This window comes from Lethenteron reissneri, chromosome 34, assembly GCF_015708825.2.
Source record: "Lethenteron reissneri isolate LAM-NWPU_2019-01 chromosome 34, ASM1570882v1, whole genome shotgun sequence".
In the NCBI taxonomy this organism is placed as follows: domain Eukaryota; kingdom Metazoa; phylum Chordata; class Hyperoartia; order Petromyzontiformes; family Petromyzontidae; genus Lethenteron; species Lethenteron reissneri.
Genome location: NC_083812.1, coordinates 4144940 through 4165114, shown reverse-complemented (window position 1 = coordinate 4165114; position 20175 = coordinate 4144940). Strand labels below are relative to the sequence as shown.

Here is a 20175-nt window from a genome sequence, read left to right as displayed (position 1 = left end):
CATTTACAAATTTCGCGGGACCGCGATTCCACTCGGCGCCACGACACCACCCATGGTCACCCGTGGCGTGCGTAGCTTATCAGCTGTCCGTCTGTTTTGTTGCGCTGTCCAGTACGGTGATTCTCGAAGCGCAAAGACCGAGTCCCATCATCGCATTCACATGAACCCTCTCCCGTTCCGAGACGTCTGCAAGTTGCAGGGCGGGTATCCCGTTCACCGCTGAATGTTGGAACGCGCAAGCGGTTAACGTTCATTTTATTTAGAGACGTAGCGCCGTTGTTTTTAAAGACGTCGTACTCACCGCCGAGTACTGCAGCGACACGACCTCACTCGATGATAGCTGGCGCCAAACTGGGTCGTACGCCCTCCCGCATGGCCTTGTGGGCGCCTCGGTAAGTAAAATCAAATTATTTAATGTTTTCTTCCGATTCCATTCCGATGACGTACGCCTGCCCACTCATCTGTCATTGATGACCCAGAGGAAGAGGGCAGAGTGGGCTGAGCCCCTCCTCTTTCTATCCACCCCCTTCCCCCATCATTCGACTTTAGTTCGTTGAAGTGCAACATACATGCATAGTCACAATCATCGTTAATATTAAATGTATATAAAGTTAATGTAATGTGTATTTACGTTTTGTTACGTTATTGTGTAATGTACTATATTTTACTCGGTGTGTTGGTGAATAAACAGGCAAGTTAGTGAAGTTATGACGAGTCTGACCATGGCCGTGGATCCCCTAACCCCCTCTTTCCCATAGGCCCTGTACTTCACCAACCGCGGATTTGCTCACCGCGACCTTTTCCAGGAACCTAACCCCCCCCCTCCCCGGTTGGCGAAGAGATTGCCGTGTTAGCGTAAATAAAAGACTAATAAAACATACCGAATGCGCGTGTGTGTGTGTGTTTGGGGAGCGGCAGTGTAGTGGTTAGCACGCTGTGTGTGTGTGGGAAGCGGTGGCACAGTGGTTAGCACACTGTGTGAGTGTGCAGGTGTGCGTACACGTGTGTGTGTGTGCGCACGTGTGCTCATCACTAACTTAGTGGGGAGCGGGAGTGTAGCGTTTAGCGCGCTGCGCTACGAACCCGGCCACCCGAGTTCGATTCCCGCTCACGGCCGACACCAGTGACGATTATCTGAACCGGTTCTGGGCCTCCCCTAGGTCTACTCAGCCTCAAATGAGTGCCTGGTGCGGTGCGTAAACAACATTGCCACTGAGGAGACAAAGGCGGCCGGGCGTGGTGCTGGCCACTCATCCCCTCGTGTTTAGTTCCGGCCTTGAAATGGTCCTCGCTAACAGCACTTGCCCCAACAGTCTGTTCAGTCTATACAGGGATCTTTGTCTTTGCTCATCTCTAACTTTGTTGGGTGTGGGAGCGTGCCGTGTGAGCGGGAGTGGACTTAGATCCCCGGTGACTCGAGTTCGATTCCCTCTTGTGGGCAACACCGGTGATGATTACCTGAACCGGTCATGGACCTCCCCTAGGTGGACTCAGCCTCAAATGAGTACCCGGTGTGTGACCATCGCCGCTGGTGAGACAAAGGCGGCCGGGCGTGGTGTTTACCACCCACCCTCTCGTGTGCCGTGCCGGCCTTCGTTGGTGCTACTCGCGAACGGCACTTGGCCCAACAGCCTGTTGCAGGCTACCCGGGGGATCTCTTGTTTTGTTTTGTGTGCTGGTGCGTGCACGTGCCTGTCGGGTCTAATTCAATTGCTCCCTTTCCCTTGCTCGCGTGAACTCAGGGGGTTGCGTGACAGCGCGTCGTCAATGAAGAGGCGTCGTCAATGAAGAGTCATCCTCTTCTTGGTTCTTTCGGTAAAGTCACGTAGAAGGGAAATAATAACATAATAAAAATAAAACATAATTAAATAATTCTCACGACGTTTCGGCCACGACGCAAGCAAGTCACGTAGAAGGGAAATAATAAAATAATAAAAATAAAACAGAATAAAATAATTCTCACGACGTTTCGTCCACAACGCAAGCAAGCAGCCGTTGTGGCCGAAACGTCGTGAGAATTATTTTATTATGTTTTATTATTTATTATTTTACATTTCCCTTCTACGTGACTTTACCGAAAGAACCAAGAAGATGAATCCCTGCAGTCACGCAAGCTTGAAATCGAAAGAGTCATCCTGCTGCTGCTGCTGCTGCCTGCTGCAGTTTGAACCCCGCGTGGCAGGCAGGGAGAGGGAGTTGATGATGGGGGCCACGCTGCCAGAAGAGACACGGTGGGGGCTGGGGTGTAGAGGGGGCATCGTGTACGGGTCATCGCACGCGCTGCCGTTCGTTCGCTCCAAACAAAGTGGTGACACGAGCACGAAGGGGCATTGCGGTCAAAAGTGCGGAAGCCTCGGCCGTTCGCAGGCGATGGGTCCCCCACGAGCCTTGCCGAATCCCTCTGCGCGGTTCATATGGAGCATCCCACGTGTGTGATGTGCACCAGCCCAGCTGTCTACCCACCGTGTGTGTGGTGTGTGTGTGGTGTGTGTGTGGTGTGTGTGTGGTGGTGGTGTGTGTGTGGGGGGTGTGTGGTGTGTGTGGTGTATGTGTGGTGTGTGTGTGGTGTGTGTGTGGTGGTGGTGGTGGTGTGTGTGGTGGTGGTGTGTGTGTGGTGGTGGTGTGTGTGGTGGTGGTGTGTGGGTGGTGTGTGTGGTGTGTGTGTGTGGTGGTGTGTGTGTGTGGTGTGTGGTGGTGGTGGGGAGCGGTAGAGTAGTGGTTAGCGCGCTGCGCTATGAACCCGGCGACCCGAGTTCGATTCCCGGTCACGGTCAACACCAGTGACGATTATCGGAACTGGTCCGGGGCCTCCCTGGGGTCGACTCAGCCCAAAATGAGTACAGTGGTACGGTGTGTAAAGTAATAAAAAGCATCGCCACTGGGGAGATAAAGGCGGTCGGGTATGGTGCTGGCTACTCACCCTCTCATAGGTGCTTGCTAACAGCACTTTCCACAACAGTATTAAAGCCTATACGGGGAATCTTTGTCTTGGTGTGGAAAGCAGTGGGACAGTGGTTCCTGTGCATCCCTTTACGAACCCAGCCCACCTGAGTTCGATTGCCGGCCACGGCTAACATCGATATATTGTGAACGTAACAATTGTACGATACACATTCGGTGTCTTGAATGAGACCTGCATGTACACGTGTATAGCCCTTGTATTAGTCCACTGCTGGATGAGGGCTGCCCCCAGTTCCGTGCAGGTCATAAGGGGGCTGTTTGACCAGACTCGATTCTCACACGGGGCCAACACCAGTGACGATTGTCTGAACCGGTCATGGGTCTCACCTAGATTAACTCAGCCTCAAATGATTACCGAGCGCGGCGTGTAAAACATCAGCGAGTGGGGAGACAAAGGTGGTCGGATGTGTTTCTAATCACAACACCGCCGTTTCGTGCGTCGTGCCCGCCTTATAGGTGCTCGCGAACAGAACTTCCGCCAACAAGCGAGTGAAAGGTGACATGTGGGATCTCTGTTGCGTGTGTTTCTGTGCACTCCTCATCTGATGGCCACGAGCGCATCTGACACGCAAAAAAAATGTATTGTTGTCTCGCCATTGCTGATTAATAATGCGATTGTAAATAGGAAATAATGTTTAAACTGTGAGATTACTATGAATCGGAATTTTTTTACCATTAGTCTAATAGGAAATAATGTTTAAACTGTGAGATTACTATGAATCGGAATTTTTTTTACCATTTAAAGCAGTATCTCATTTCGTACTATAATGGAACAAGTGCGAGTTTTTTTCTGTTACTCTGTCCAGAATAAAAAAAAGTTTAAAGCCATTTTTGGAGCGTGTAGCATTTGCGAAGCATTCATATACAATTAAATATTTATTTCAATGTATTTGTAAATGTCAGTAAACATGTTTATTTAAAATTAAGGAGACATTACAGGCGGTCTCTCATTTACACCGTTTACGATTTTCGACCAACATTTACGACGTTTATATAAAGCCACCGTGGATCGATTTACGACGCACAAACTTCATTTACGACGCATATTCTCTGAACACATTTGAACAGCGATGTTTCTTCTGTGCAACGTAGTAGAAAGTCAGTGAGTGTGTATTTTATTTTCAAGAGGTCAAGTGAGTTAGGCGGAGAAAGAAAGAAGGCGAGGTTATACAAACCATATTCCAAACTTTTCCTACAAAATTGTTTTGTTTCAATGTTTATAATTGTTTTTTTAATGTTCTGTACTGTACTGTACATGTTACACTTGCCCCGTGAATGATCGCACTTCGGACTGTTTTCTAACATGCATTAAGAATGGCTAATTCGGGTGGCGCTGGTGCAGACACCACTCGTGACTGACGTTATCTTTGGCCAGGAATTGAGATTCAGGCCCATTCTCAAGTGCAGCGAATTGATTGTTTCAACCCAGTCACCAATTACTGTTTTAAACAAGCATCATTCTTTCGGTAAAGTCACGTAGAATGGAAATAATAAAATAATAAAAATACAAATAATAAAATAATTCTCACGACGTTTCGGCAGACCTGGTCTTCACCTGAGGACGGCTGCTTGCGTTGTGGCCGAAACGTCGTGAGAATTATTTTATAATGTTTTATTTTTATTATTTTATTATTTCCATTCTACCTGACTTTACCGAAAGAACCAAGAAGATGAATCCCTGTAGTCACGAAAGCTTTAAATCGAAATTTAAGCATCATAATATTTTTGTTTAATTCAATTTAAGCATGAGAAATAAAGTCACCACACTCGTTTTTCTTGATTGCCATGCGACGAACAGCCCTACAGCAGACAGGGTACGCGAGTCGGTGCTCTGCCCAGTGTGGATTCGAGGCAATTGAATGGATCTCAAACCCAGTGATGCGATATTGCAGAACTACTTTTGGCTTCGGCTCGTGCCCCTCGATTTTGGAATCGCATCGCCTCCCTGACTGCGTCGAAATTTCAACGTCGCTTGAAGCTGAGTTGCATGGAAACATTGATACATATCCTGTACCAAAAAAAATAATCCCTGGAAATTGTTTGATTGGGCTATGTCTAATCTCGCGTGTTGATTGGGCTTTGTCTAATCTCACGTTTTGATTGGACTACGTATAATCTCACGTTTTGATTGGGCTATGTCTAATCTCACGTGTTGATTGGGCTATGTCTAATCTCACGTTTTGATTGGACTATCTCTAACCTCACGTTTTGATTGGACTACGTATAATCTCACGTGTTGATTGGGCTATGTCTAATCTCACGTTTTGATTGGGCAATGTCTAATCTTACGTGTTGATTGGGTTTTGTCTAATCTCACGTTTTGATTGAGCTATGCGTAAGCTCACATTTTGATTGGTCTATGTCGAATGTCACTTTTTCCCTCTGCCTTTAGCCAATTTGTTTAAAATTTTATTGCATTTTGAGCCAATTTCTGCACTGTCTCCACTTGCCCAATCTCGTCACTTTCCTTGCCAGTAAATATATTTTCATTTCTTATACGTTTAACATTCGCATTCTTAGCTGGATTCCAAAATGCGCATTAATGTATGGGTTAAACAATAATGGAGATGATGCGTTTCACAAATGAACCATTCAAGACATTCTCTTGTATTCTAAATTAATTTTCCTTTCACGCAGGTCCTGCTTGCAAGAGAGGCAATGACATATCACGCGTCTCCACGGACCTACATTTAACTTCCTCGTTCAATGGTGTATACCGACCAGTTCTACCTAACACTGGGGCAAAGTTACACTGGGTTCTGCGAGAGTCGGACATTCCTTCATATCGTGTCATGACGCAGATAGCGCAGCTAGAATATAATCTGGAGGAGGGGAGAGAGAGAGAGAGAGGGAGAGGAAAAACATTGTTTGAAGAAATAAACCCACGTAGCGAGCTTTTATCAATTCGCCTTGTCAGTTGGGTCACAGCAAATCGCCGGGTGCTCAACCTTTGGTTGGTGTGACACACAGCGGGTGGTGGATGTGCGTCAGCCGAGACAGCCAGGGCCTTTTAGAAGCCGGGCCGCATAGCAGCCGCTAATTGCGAGCTCCGTTCGGAAATACAGCAGCAGTGGCAGCGAAAGTTTTTTTTTGTTGTATATAAACTAATTTTTTTTTTTGCCTGACCCCCGGCATCGCCGTGACGTCCTATAGGAGGAAATTGTCGAATTCCGCGGCCCGATAAGGCGACGGGGGGGAGGTCGTTCCTGCTTTCAGTCAGCCCTCGCAGGCAGACGTAATCCCGCGCTATCACAACAAGACGCGCATTTCGGACGATTTGAAGAGAAAAGAATTCTCCCTTTTTTTTCACTGAACTGCACATTTTTTTTGCTGCTATTTCTTTTTTGTTGTATTTTATCACACTGGGACTCGGCGCGGTTGACGTGTTAGACACACGCATGTGGTGGCTTCTTATCAGTTAATGAGCTGCAGTTTCCGCCAGCAAGTTAAATATTTACACATTTACACGTGTTTCACCCGCTTCGTCTCGAACGTCGAAGGCGAGTGGCATGCCCGCTGCGAGCGACTTTTGAAGTGCTGTCCGCCCCCTGAGCAAGCTATACTGCAAGCAAATCAACTGAGGTTGTGTGTGTGTGTGTGTGCTGTGTTTTTCAACGGAATAACAATAATGTACGGGTGCATGTGCATCATTGACGTATTAAACAGGCTTGGCGGTCAAATTTCTTTTTGCATTGGTCTGGTTTTTATTGTTCCAATATGAATTTTTACAGATCGCCAAGAACGCCATCGGCAAAGGCTCTTGGGGGGAGCGGGTAACGAGGGGGGAGTAGCGACAGGCATTGAAATAAATAGAAGTCACGGATTTCATAGTAGCGAAAGTTACGACAAACACGTGAATATATATATACTCTTGGCTTGTTTTGCATGTTTTAAAATTGTACAATACGTCACACGCATAGGCCAAAGCAACTTCGTAATACCGTCAAGCGCTTCAAATAATAATAATAATGATGATGATAATTATATCATGGAAACAATCTTACACACACACACACACTCGCGCGCGAGTTTTAAATAAGGTACGCGTTAATTGCATCTTAAACTTAAATTAACAATCTACTGTACACATTTACATTGTCCTGAGATAAAAAAAAAACATACGGCTGGTCACATATATAGTATACACACTTACAAGGCGGCTGGTGAAGTTGTCACGGGATAGAAGCCGATGTTACATTATCATCCAGCGGTGACGTTGGGTGTCTGGAGTATTTTGTGATCGATAAACTTTAAAGTTTAATATATATAAATAATACTTTGCACGGGTTGAAAAGATTAGGCCTAGATATATATACAGAATACACGCGGTATTTGAAAGCGTACTCACATGTACATTCATAATTTATAGATAGCACTTTTTTTTAATAGCCGAGAAAATAAAAACAATTATACAAATGAATCATGATCATTTACAGCCGGTGCTTTTGGCAATCCACTGCTGGATGAAGACCACCGTACGATTCCGTGTGTCGGTGGTCATGGGGCGGTTGTTTGACCATACTTCACCTCGCTGGTCAATGTGGGTTTGTGAAGGAGCGGGGTTGGGGGACCGATACTTGTTCCGATATCACTCACCGCTGGTGCTAGTGTGCTCGTCTTATCAGCCTATAGGGTTAGATAACCGTGTCCTTAATAAATCATTTGCGTCCGAAAAAAAGGGTATTTTGTAACGCAGTTTATGATTTGTACAAGAGCTTAAATACGTGATTATATATCTTGGACGTAACAAATCATATACATCTATAGCTGTGTGTCAGTATCGTACCAATAAATTAATCTTCACATTGAAGCGCACTTAACTCGTGTTCCATTTTGCTATACGGCCATCGCCAACACCGCCATCATCATCATCGTCGTCATCGGCAATGATCTATCCACAGCTGGATGAAGGCCTGCTTCATCCACGATGGAGGCCTCCTTCATCCGGCAGTGTCGTCGCCATGCCTCGACTTGCTATGATGCCACGATCCGTCTCGCTCCAGCGCGCGCTGTGCATCTCATCGCTTCGTCGCTGCTGCTGCTGCTGCTACGGCCGCCTTCTCGTGCGTGGTTCTTCTCTTTCGCTGCCTTTCTGTCCCCGGTTTCTCGTCCGTCGGTCATCGTCCCCTGACCCTAGCCACGTGTCCTACCCAAGCGCACCCACCGCGTTGGCTTGGTCATGGAGGTCGGGAGTAGTGAAATCCAAACCCTTTGCAGATGTCACTCAACGCTGATGTTAGCCGTGCCCGGGAATCGAACTTATGTTGCCAGTTTCATAGCGACACTGCGCTAGCCATTGTCAGTTTCATAGCGACACTGCGCTAGCCAATGTCAGTTTCGTAGAGCCACTGGGCTAGTCATTGCGCCACTGTTCCAAAGCGAACGCCGGTTATCAAGACAGCGTATGGTTACATGTGATCTGTTCGACGCGCTGGCATGTCTAGAAGTTTCGAAACCATTCGATATGAAGTGTGCTCGGCTTTTACACATTCTACACAGACTATTATGACGAGTCAACGAGGCAAGAATGTTCGACAGTTCATCTCTGACTCTTAACTACGTTCGATTACAGCTGGGGCGGGGAACCTTTATTCTGCCAAGGGCCATTTTGATATTTATAGCATCATTCGCGGGCCATACAAAATTATCAACTTAAAAATTAGCCAGTTGTTATATTTGGTCAAACATTTAATTCAATCGCCCCTAATGTGACGGCTGGAACTGCTTCTCTTTGGCGAGGCGTGTGTGATGTTGGCTGGTATTGATGATGTTGCTGCTACTCGCAACTGCTTTTCCAGGTTTGCTCCGAGATTTATTGAATTTCGAGTCCCGCCTGCGGTTGCCTTGGCAGGGCCAGAGACCAAATGATTTCGCGGGCCTTACACGGCCCGCGGGCCGGACGTTCCTTACCCCTGGATTACAGGGACAATTGCAATTTGAGACTCGACGATCAACGACGTCAAGACCCGATTACCAAATCATGCAGCTACGAGATCCAGAAGAAGAAGAAGAAATTAACTTAATTCCGCAGCTGGGAACTTCTGCTCTGACCTTTTATTAACGCTGTTAAACCTGAAGGTTCAATTTCGAGTATGCCGTGTGGTTGTCCGTCCGTGCGCAACGGGAGGAGGGCACGTTCGCCCTCGTAATGACAATTCAATTGGGAATTCAACTTGGGTATAAGGTGGCGTTGTTATGCGGGACTCACCCTTTTGATATCAAGGCCACGTCGATCACAGAGTTGCGTTCGCGCTTTTCCACGCCAGATCCGCTCGCCATCTGAGCACCGTTATCTCTACGGCTGCCTACGGCTGCCGAGAGCGATGTTGCTACTATCGCTAATTAAACATTTCCGAGGACCAACGGCGCGTTGGAGCGAGTGACAAAACCCCACGGCGTCCGCGCGCCTCGTTTTTGTCTTCTCCGATTCACATTTTGGATGCGCTCACTTTGAATTGCACGAGCAACTCAAGCGGGACCGTCAATTTTTGCCCCGAATGTGATTTCGCGGCACGACCTGGGCCGGACCGTTGTTCGGCTGAAGCTCAAATTCTCTACGGAAACTAAACCGAGTGAGTGGTGGCTCTGCTTTGGCGCTGTCAACCACGCGCCCCCATTCCGTGCCTCGCACATCTGCTCGCGTAACACCGGTCCGCTTCGGGCGCACACAATTTAAACAGCAACAACAACAACAGCATAAGCAAAAAGGTCCTCCGTGCGCAACAATCGGCAGAAGCCCCTTTAGTAAAGGGAGGACGCTCTGCAAATAACGCGCGGCACCGCTATCTCCAAATGTGCCCGCAGATTGTCTCTGCCAGAGGCACTGACGCCAAGCAGATGACCGAGGCACGAGACACCCCACTTATTTCACAACTCCATGGCGCACGCTAACAGACACCTCACAGATGGCCAGCGGGCGAGATAGTCGCAAACAAACGCGCGCTCTCACTTCGACCATCAGGTAAACAGTGCACGTGGGCGGCTTAGCACTATCTGCAGCCACATTCCGACACCACCATGCCCTCGTATTTATACTTGTACGTCACGACGCCCGCCTCGTCCCTGTACAGGATGGAGATGGAGTCGAGCTTGGTGGGCACGCAGCACGCCTTGGCCACCTTGTCCGGGTGCGCCAGGTGCATGAGCGTCTTCACGATGGCGTGCTTGGTGGGACTCAGGTGGTCGGTCAGCGGGAAGATGCACTGGCCCGTGCACTCGTACGCGTCGTAACCCGGCGGCGCGATAATCCACGAGTCCCATCCGATCTCCTTGAAGCTCACGAAGAGCGGCGTGCGCTTGCAGTAGTTTCTCTTCGCGTGCCGCCGGTACCGCGACAGCGTCTCGTAGCTCAGGATGTTCTGGCGCACGTTCAGGACCTCCTCCACCACGTCGCCGAGCCCGTGGGCCGCCGCCTCGCCCGCGCCGAGCACCTCCTGCAGGAGGAGCGGCTCCTCGCGCTCGTGATCGATCATCTCGTCCAGCTCCGCCTGCCTCTGCGTCGCCCTGCCGCGACTCCGGTCGTCCGAGAAGACGACGAGCAGCGGCTCGCCCGGCTGAGGCTCGGAGGCCGCCGCCGTCGGCCCGACGCCGTCGGAGCTTCGCCGGTACCTCGCCTCCTCCAGCGTCTCGATGTGCACCTCCAGCCGGTGCGTGCTCTTCCCCGTGCGGGCCCAGCGCTGCACGGCGCTCGTGATGTCGAAAGTCTCCCAGGCGCCGCCGCCAGCCGCGACGTCTTCATCGCCGCCGCCGCCGCGACCCACGACCGTGCGAGACGCGAGGAAGGAGAGGACCGTGCGGCCAGACACGGGGCTGCCTTCCTCCTCCTCCTCGTCGCACAGCTCGTAGACGGACACGCTCCTCTGCAGGGACTTGGCGTGCTCGGGCAGGAGGCGGTGGTCGCTGTCCAGCACGGAGCGCAGCTTCAACTCGGCCATGGTGACGAGCTCGTGCGGCGGGAGCGACACGTTGAAGAGCAGGGCGTGCTGCCTCACGGCGTCTTCCTCCGTTCGGAACGAGGATACATCTGGGACGGGCAGAGGGCAACGGGAGGCACGCGCGGGTGGTTGTGTGAGACGGGGCGCGCTTTGAGACTGGGAGCTGTCGTCGATTGAAGTGCACGCTGATCGTGGAGTTTTACCGTAAACACAGCGGTAATCTGGTAATCTGAAGGCGATGTTTCAACGTAACGCTCATGGTTCATTTTGGTGGGGGGGGGGGGGGTCAGATCATGTGAGTACAATGTGTGTCGTACACCCTCCTCCACTCGTCAGGGCCAATTAATAAAGGTGCCACGTGACAACTCTGTTAATTGTTTGACGTGCCTTGCCTTTCTGTCGACAATGTTTGGTGAGGCTCACGACTTGTTATTCACCATTTCGCTTCGGTGCAGGGTATCGCCCAATTAGCCAGGACGCAAGGCCCTTCTGGGTCCAAGGGTAATGCTTCATTATACTTCACCACTCTGGTCGGTGAAGGTGTTGGCGAGATGTGGGGGGAGGGTGGCGGAGGGTTAGATCCCCTGATGTTAGCCGTGACTCGGAATCCAACCCACATCGTTGGATTAATCGTGCGGTGTTCGGGTCACTGGCGCCAGCTCTCCCCCAGCACATATACACGTATATATCTTTACCAACATAAACTGTGCATGCCACTTACGCTAGGCAAATACATTTCTACAATGTATACATGAAAAACAAACAAACTGTAATTTCAACACGTGTATGCTACGCGCCAGTCATTGCCAGCAGACTTCACGTGGTATTGTTATATTTATTATATTTTGTATGCAGGCCGTAGCGTACGCGTTGTGCGTTGTGCGTATTGTTTTATAGTCGCGAGCCAAAGTGACGCCACCGCAAAACGTCGAGAGTCGAACGTTGACAGCGTCACGTTCTTGCGCCAATCGTCATATCGAGGCTCCGGTAAACTCCGTGAGTAAGCAAAGAGACACGAGGTTAGAGGGTGGTGGTGGTGGTGGTGGTGGTGGAGTGTGCACGTGGGGTGCGTGAACGCTGAGCGCGCCCCGTGAGCAACTGCCCGACGCGCCTTCCCGGTCTTTACATTCTGTTCCGTTCAACGAGAGAAAGAGAGATCGTTATGGCAAACGTACGGTCCACGTTGCCCGAGCGTAATTAGCTACGCGTGGCGCAATGTCCGACGAGCATCTACAGCGGCCCTGCGGTCGATCGACTCGCTGGACGAGTGCCTCCGCACGACGCTCCGCTCTCAAGGGTCGTCTGACCCAGAGCCCACAGCCGACGGTCAGTTGCGCTTCGGTGAAGGCCGGGAGCATAGACGGGGAAGCATGCTCGACAAGCCAAGTATTTACCAAGCATGTCTAAACAATGCATATATACAGAGAAACCAAAACAAAATGCCAAGCGGTTTTGGGTCTGGTCGCGTTTGGATGGCTGCATCGCAGGACCGTGTGGGATGACAACAGCTTGGGGAGGTGGACACGGCGGCTGCTGATGGTGTCAACTCTATTAAAGTTGCAAAGATCACATGAGACTGTGGTTTTTACCCCCCCCCCCACCCCCTCCTACATTTCATCCAAGGTGTTTAGGCATTTCAGTAGGAATATTCAACTTCGAAGCCTGTCCCCCCACCCCCAACACGTAACAGCGTTTTGCGACGTTGAATCGATCCCTGCTGAATTTTGACCCCAAAACGCAAACCTCTCACCCCCCCCCCCCCCCAACGCAACCCGAGGCTCACCCACCTTCGTTCTTGAAGCTGCGCACGATGTTCGACGAGGGCATGGACGATCTGTCGTTGGCGAATCTGTTGTACAGGTCGACCATGAACTGCGGCGGCGGCTCGGACGAGGAGGGCTCGTGGAGCGGAATGCCGGAGAGATTGAGGCTCCTCAGGAACTCCTCCTTCATGCTCTCCACGATGGACGCTAGCCGCTCGTCACGCCGCGTCTCTCCGGACGGACGGGCAGCCGTCTCCTCGTCGTCGTCGACGACACCTCGTCGCTCCGACTGCCACCTCTCGGTCGGTTCCTCGCCATTGGCCTCGGCCACGGGCTTGCAGGACACGGAGCATACGAGCAGGTTGAAGGTGTGGACGAGGAACAGCAGGGTTGAGGCTCTGCGCATGGTTCTCCCCTGCGGTCGAGCGACGGCTCTGCGCTCCGCCGGGGGCCTGTTCTGTCTCCCCGTGTGTGCAACTCAGATCGCGCGCTCGGCCGCGGTATAACGGGAGGCTCGGCAGCGCGCGAGTGCTCACTTATCTCCTGCTGATGAATTCTGTCGCGCTTATCTGCTGCTCCCGTCCCGTTTAATGAACTTATTGTAAACAGCTGACGCTAATGGAAGGAAGAAGCCACGATGGGCTGTTTTTATTTATTTATAAGAAATGTATATTTTTTTATTTTCGCTCGCCGCCACCACCACCACCCCCCCCTGCCCTGCCCGCTCCCCACGACTCACTCACTCACTCACTGCTGTAACTGAGACTGTGTTGGCCAAGTATTCTCAGCGAGGCAATGATGATGATGATGTGCTCATCGTTGTGGCATTGTTTTATGACTTGCGCGGGGGGAGGTGACCGCCTTTGGCGAACGACGCGAAGTATAATACCGGGAGGGCAAGCGGTCGTGTGAGACGGCGAGAGTGGGAGAGGTCACCAGCTCCACTCGCTTCGCAACGCGTAACGGGCACGCGGTGCTCGCCGTACGGGACGTCACTTTTATCTCCTTATGCTGCGGCAGTGGGGGGCGGCTATGAAGGTAAAACGAGTGCAGCAGCAGCAGGGTTACAGGCGCGAGAGGTCGGCACGTGTTATCTGTTAACATTCTTCCGATGAGCCGTGTGGAAGCGTCTCATTGCGCAGACATTTGCGCCATTTCAAAATTTTTGGCTTCCCGTGACCCAACGGATGTGAGAGTGTCACCGGTGCTATTTTGCGAGGCAACAAAAAAGAAAGATCGTCTCCCAACGCGTGGTTTAAGCTGCCAACCTCGGAAATTCAGCTCGTCAACCGAACTTAAACGTCTTGGACAATAGCGACGATGTCGCCAACTTGCTCGCAAGTGAACCGCGCGATGTTGTGCGTCGGGAGATGTGTCATTAGGCCTCCCATGAGATCCATTATCTCTTCCGCACGTGAGAGCGGACACATCGTAGACACACTTGGCAACTGATTCATGACCTGCAGCTGTTTTTTTTATCCACTAATGTTCGTATGTGGAACTTCTTTCGCACCGTACGTTACCAATCGTGCGTGTCAGAGGTTAGCACGGATGGATGAATGCCTTCCCCAAACTATTTAGGAATTTGGGATTGTTTTACGGTATACTTCACGACGTTAGTCGGTGCGGGGTCAGGACGTGGTAGCGGGGCCCAGGACACGTTCAGATATAAATTGAAGATGTCGACTGATGTTAGTCGTGTTGCTAGTCGTGTCTGGGAATCGAACTTAGGAGACCGGGTTCAGAACGCAGTAAATCTTACCACGATGGAGTGCCACGGTGGCGAGATGTTAACTCCCTCGCCTGGTATACAGAAGGTCGTGGGTTCGATCCCGACCTTGACGCCTGCTGTATATTTGGAGTTTGCGTGTCTCTCTCGCCATGATTGCGTGGCATTTTCTCAGGGTCCTCCAGTTTTTCCCTCCCACATTAAGAATCAAGATGCGTTTAGAGTATTTGGCCGCTATAAAGTCCCACGTGATGATAAGCCATTTCGCGTTGGGCTCTCGTTTGTGACCAGATCGCTTCTGAAAAAGAGTCATATAGATCAATCCGCCTTAACTGGTAAAATACAATAAAAGTTTAGTTTAGCTCCTATATTACTGCGCCACCCATTAGGATATTTAAACAATTAAAAACAAGGCATCCACATACAATTTAGCTTGAATTGGCTTTTACCACCGCAGATGGAACCCATTGTCATCACGATCTACGAGCATGAACCCGCTGAACTTGTTCGGTAAAAATACGGCGAATGTGTACAGGGGACTGATGATTGGATAATTTCATGTAGAAATCATGATTTTGTCCGTAAATAAATGATCAAAATAAATTTCAATTATTCACGATAGCATCTCAATCACAATAAACGTCATCCCGTGAAGGTATCAATAAGCGCAACGCAATTGCTTGTGCAGTAAACACTGGGAAGGAGCGTTCATCCTCCTGCACAAGACAAGAGTCGTGCAGGAGGATGAAGCTACACTTCGAGAGACGCACCGAGGGAGGCAGGCACGCTCTGCCCACTGCGACTGCGACTGAGCTCAATGGACGCGCGGCCTTTCTCTCTGTTCGTGGGAATGAAGAGGACACGGCGTGTGTGAGAGATTGTTTATTTATAATGAGTTACAACTTGTTTCTTTTCGGTTTTCTACAATGGACAACCACGGATTTTCTGTTTGTGTGAAAGAACAGGACACAGAACCCGTCCAAACTTGTAATTTTCCTGTATGTCCCCGTGCGTTACGGACAGTCGCATGAACGAGCGTATCATTATCTTAAAAATAGACCAGCAATTCCTGCCATTATTTCACGGGTCGTGCAGTCAGCTGACGACCCAAGCACCGACCGTATTGAGTCCGATCTCGTCAGAAGCTAAGCACGCTTTGAGCCTGGGTTAGTACTTGGATTTGGAGACTACTCTGGAAGATCCAGGTGTTGTGCACGCTGGGGTTGCGAGATGCACACCGACTCATTGGCGCACCGCCTTAGTTCATCAGACCAAACCGTGGGGCAAAATGTCGTAGTGGATGCTGTGCGGTCCTTGCGAAATATAGAACGCGTGCATTGGACGCACGAGGGCTTGAGCGGTGGAGGGCTTAGAGTTGTTATACCTCGTGTGTGAGAATCCACTCGGCAACCAGAACGGAACTGCCCGTGTCGTGGTTACGGCTAATTGAGTGCGGCTTGGCTAAATGCGGAGTTACGATAAGCGCACGGTTTTGCACGAGTTATTAAAGTGAAGGTTATAATTGAAGTGAAGGCCACAACTCTTTTGCTTTTCATTTCATGACGATGCTCTTGGTATAATAAACACCCATTTGGAATCAGCATCAAACTGATGGGTGTGTGTGTGTTTTTGTTTGTGGGAATCAATTTTATTTTATAACCACGTGGTTTATTCTTATTTTTTCCAGCCATCTCATTTGTGTTTTGTTGCTGCATTGCCTCTGCGGTTATAGGGGGGTGTGAGGTAGGGAGACTTGCACAACAGACTAAGACAGAAAACTTCGCTGCATCAGTCAAATCTTATTTTTTTTGGGTGGGGGGATACAAACTGGGAAGTCAGCTCATGAGAAGTTGACTTCTATACAAATCAGCCACAGAGTTACTGTGCAATCAGGTGACTTAACCATTACTCGTCATATTTGCAAACTGGGAAAAAACGTAGCCTTATCATTGTCTTAAACACATTATGCAATATATTATTTTTTTTTTGCAATAATTTTTTTTTTAATCAAGGTCAGCCCTATAATATTTACTACTAATAATCTTTACAACCCTCCTGTCAATCCGGTGCTGGTTGAAGGCCCCCTCACGCTGTGTCAGTCAAGAGGCCTTTCCAACTCTCTTACAAGAGGGGGCGGCTGGGGGAGGGGGTCGGTGAGTCTGGATAGGAACAGTTTACAAAGATAAGCGTCAAATTTCTCACTCGTTAGGGGAGTCCAATATATAAAGAGCCTCGTAGAAAAAAACGTTCAAGTGAGCATTGATGTCTTTAGAGTTCGTAAGGGGACGACCCGCTTCATTGTCAACGGAAGCTACATGGGTATGATTCCGTCTGGACTTTGACATTTGTGCTCATTCCTTCGCCCCGTGGAGGAGGAAGCGGTCGTGGAATGGTAGTTGAGGCCTTCAGAACTAGTTGCGAGGTTTGATCATGGAGAATAATATCTGGCAAAAGTGGAATCAATCTCCCGGATGGTTTATTGGGATTGTGTAGCCTTGTGGGTAGCATGAGAGTGTGCGCAGAGCGTTTCCTCGGTGGGATCGTTGTTTCCCTTTGATTTTGTCAAATCCTGCTAGCTCCCTTTTTAAATTAATGAGCACCTCAAGAAACGCTTCAGGGCGTAATTCTAGATTTGAAGCTTTCGTGACTGCAATGATTCATACTCTTAGGTTTCTTCGGTAAAGTCACGTAGGTAGAAAATAAAATTAATGGGACCCCACGTGATGACGGAGACTTGTGTTGCCTCCGAAACGTCGTGATTTATTATTTTATTTCCATTATTACTTTTATTAACTTTTAATTAAATCCTTTATATTAAGTTCACTTGCTTGCTTGCGTGCTTGCGTGCTTGCTTGCTTGCTTACGACCGTGCAAATCTTTCGGTCGTTTTTAAACCCATTTCCCGTGATCCAATCGAGCTGACATTTTGCACACAGACTCGTTGTGCGAGACAATTAATGTTCGTGAAATTTTTTTTCCAAAATTTTACACTGTTTAGGGAAAACAAATTAAATATTTAATTACTAATTGCTTAATACTGGCAGACAATCATCTGACCCATAGGTGGCAGCCATCTCAAGCCAGAGGACGAGAGGACTCTAGCCGCCACGCATATAAAGGATTTTTAGTGGAAAACTTTGTTTTTACGGGTTATACTTATTTTATTTTTTACCTTCAGGGCGTCCCATATTTTCACGGTGGGTGGAGGGGCGGGGGCAGTCCGACTCCGAGTCGACCGCCATGAACCCTTCCATTTCCCTCCCGATCTCTTCCACGATCTACTTTCCCGTGAGCAATCTCCAGTCCAGTGACCAAGTGGCGTGGGCCATCGCCTCGGGTATCGAGGAGGGGGGTGGGAACTGGGTAAACACCGGGTCGTGATCGAACAGCTGAGAATCCACCTTTGTGACTGGACACAAGGAGGGGATTTGAGACCAGGGGAGAGAGAAAATTATATTCTAGAGAGCGTTCAAAGTGCCTTGGATATGCGGGTGTAATCCCGTTCCGAGGGGTTTCATAATCAGAATATCTATTTATACTGGAGGAATCCGATGCGCTATAAAGCACTTTTTAATAATATGTCCAGTTCAGGGCTCTCCATGGGTTCTACCAGTTAGTGTTGGGACATAATCTTCTGTGCTGAGGTGGGATCCGATCTGAGAGGGTGACTTATCTAGGATGGGGGGGGGGGGGGGGGGGTCCAGAACCAGGTTCCAATTCTCACCGGTAATTGTTTCACCGCTTCTCTACTCCTATTAATGATGCGATTTTAGAACACACCCTTGAATTAATTGTAAGCGAGAGACGCAAAAAACAAGGCAACGGGACGGAGACCACTTTCATTTCAAATGTTGAATGTTCTTCCTACTCCCGCACCTCCGATTTGCATGGTTGCGGAACAAAACAAACCTACGTACGGTGCAAAAAATGTCCAACATGCACACACATGCGATTCTTGTTCACTCACGGTCCCCACGTGTGTGAAGAGCGGACCCGTTTTAAAGCCAGGGTCTGTGGCTTAGCTGTCGAGTGTGCAGGCAGTGCAACTGCACAGGTGATCCGCGGTGTGGCCCGCGGGGAGGGGCTACATTGGACCGGTGGCCTTTCAATTTCATTCGTTGGGCCAGAGGGCCAATGCCAACCCACGCTATGCCACTGGCCCAAGCGGCATTTATTGTAGATTGGCCGCTACGTTACGAAGTGCAAGTTAAGTGACTTATCTTTAAAATGCCCCGTACGTATGAATTAATAGAGGAAGTAATATAGATAGGGAGGGGGGGGGGGTGATAGTAGTCGGATTCGTTTGAAAGCATATGTTGAAAGAGTGATGGGTTAATAACTGAAAGAGATGCCAGCCATACTAGGATCCGTTTATGTTGAAACAGCGACTGGGTCACCGAGGAGACGGTGGAAAAACATTCCTCGGGGGAAAAATCCTGGGAATGTGACACCCCAGGGCGATGATAGGTGCCCGCTATAGTTTCTATTTTACAAGTGTCGCGAAATGTGTGACACATCCCTGGCTGGCGTGTTATGTCATCTGACGCTCGTTCGCGTGACCTCGTGTGTCTGCTCACAGGCACCGCGACGCGGTTGGTGGGGTAGGGTGGGTTGGATTGGGTTGGGGGGAATCATATAAAAAAGTGACCCCGTGAAATTTGACTGCGCGTTAAGGTGGCATGGCTAGACATATACAATACGATGTGGTGTTAGCCGACATTGTTAATGTACATACTTGCACCTTGACAGCCGATGACCAAATCGTCCGGAATGCACCCAATTTATCTCGTGAACGGCATTTGGAAACGACGGGAGGATCACCTCCTATTGGCAGAGTCGGCTACGTACGGCGCGAAAGAAGTTCAGCGTGCATACTGTACATCTCCAGATTGCCAGAGAGTCATGTACGATGGGGCCACGTGGTGGGCAGCAGAGGGCAGTGCGGCAAAATCATTCTGTTATACTGTACTTGTATGCTCCCACACGTTGGGGCACCACGGTGGCGAGCTGTTAACTACCTCGCCTGGTATACAGGACGTCGTGGGTTCAATCTCGACCCTGATGCCTGTGTATTTGAAGTTTGTATGTTCTCTCTCTCCCCGTGGTCGCGTGGATTTTTCTCCCGGTCCACCGGTTTTCCCCTCCACATTTAGAATCGACATCACGCGTTTGGAGTACTTGGCCGCAATACACTTCTACACGGTGATAAACCCACTTGGTTGAGTTGTCATTTGTGATGGCCATCTCGCTTCTGAAAAATAACTGTATGGCAGCTCGCTGGGGTCTTAGCTGGTAAAATAAAAAATCGTTTCATTTAGCTTTGATTCACCCACCGTTCCCAACCAACAACGACCGACGTGGTGAAGTATGGTCAAACCAAAAGTATGCGTAACATAGCTGGTTTTGCATTTTGTGAGTGGAGTATTAAGAGCACACTTAGCAAAGTAAGTTAATTTAGTTTACAATGTATGTTTAATTAATAGGATTTTTATTTTATTCTCCGAGATTACGTACGATTGCTAAGTTAATGTTTGTGTATTTATTAAAACGCTCGGACACCTTTCCCCAAATATCCATCGCCAACGAATGCATTTTCGTCTGGTCAACATGGGGAGGGGAACCATGGTACTGGTACTGAAGTCTGGCAAAGCTCAAATGAGTACCCTGGTGCAGTGTGTAATCATCGCCACTAGGGAGACAAAGGCGGCCGGGCGTGGTGTTGTCCACTCGCTGGCAGCACTTACTCCAACAGTCTATACGGGGGATCTTTTATATTTGGGCGTGTGCG

The 20175-nt window shown here is 49.4% G+C and overlaps 1 protein-coding gene across 1 annotated transcript; it reads right to left on the bottom strand.

The window, feature by feature from the left end:
- Positions 1-6673: 6673 nt before the first annotated feature.
- LOC133350562 (bone morphogenetic protein 10-like) lies at positions 6674-13338 on the bottom strand. The gene is made up of 2 exons (XM_061565028.1): positions 12683-13338; positions 6674-10984 (listed from the first exon to the last, which is right to left on the bottom strand). The coding sequence occupies exons 1-2, from the start codon at positions 13062-13064 to the stop codon at positions 9951-9953; spliced, it is 1416 nt and encodes a 471-aa protein (XP_061421012.1). The 5' UTR covers positions 13065-13338; the 3' UTR covers positions 6674-9950.
- Positions 13339-20175: the final 6837 nt, after the last annotated feature.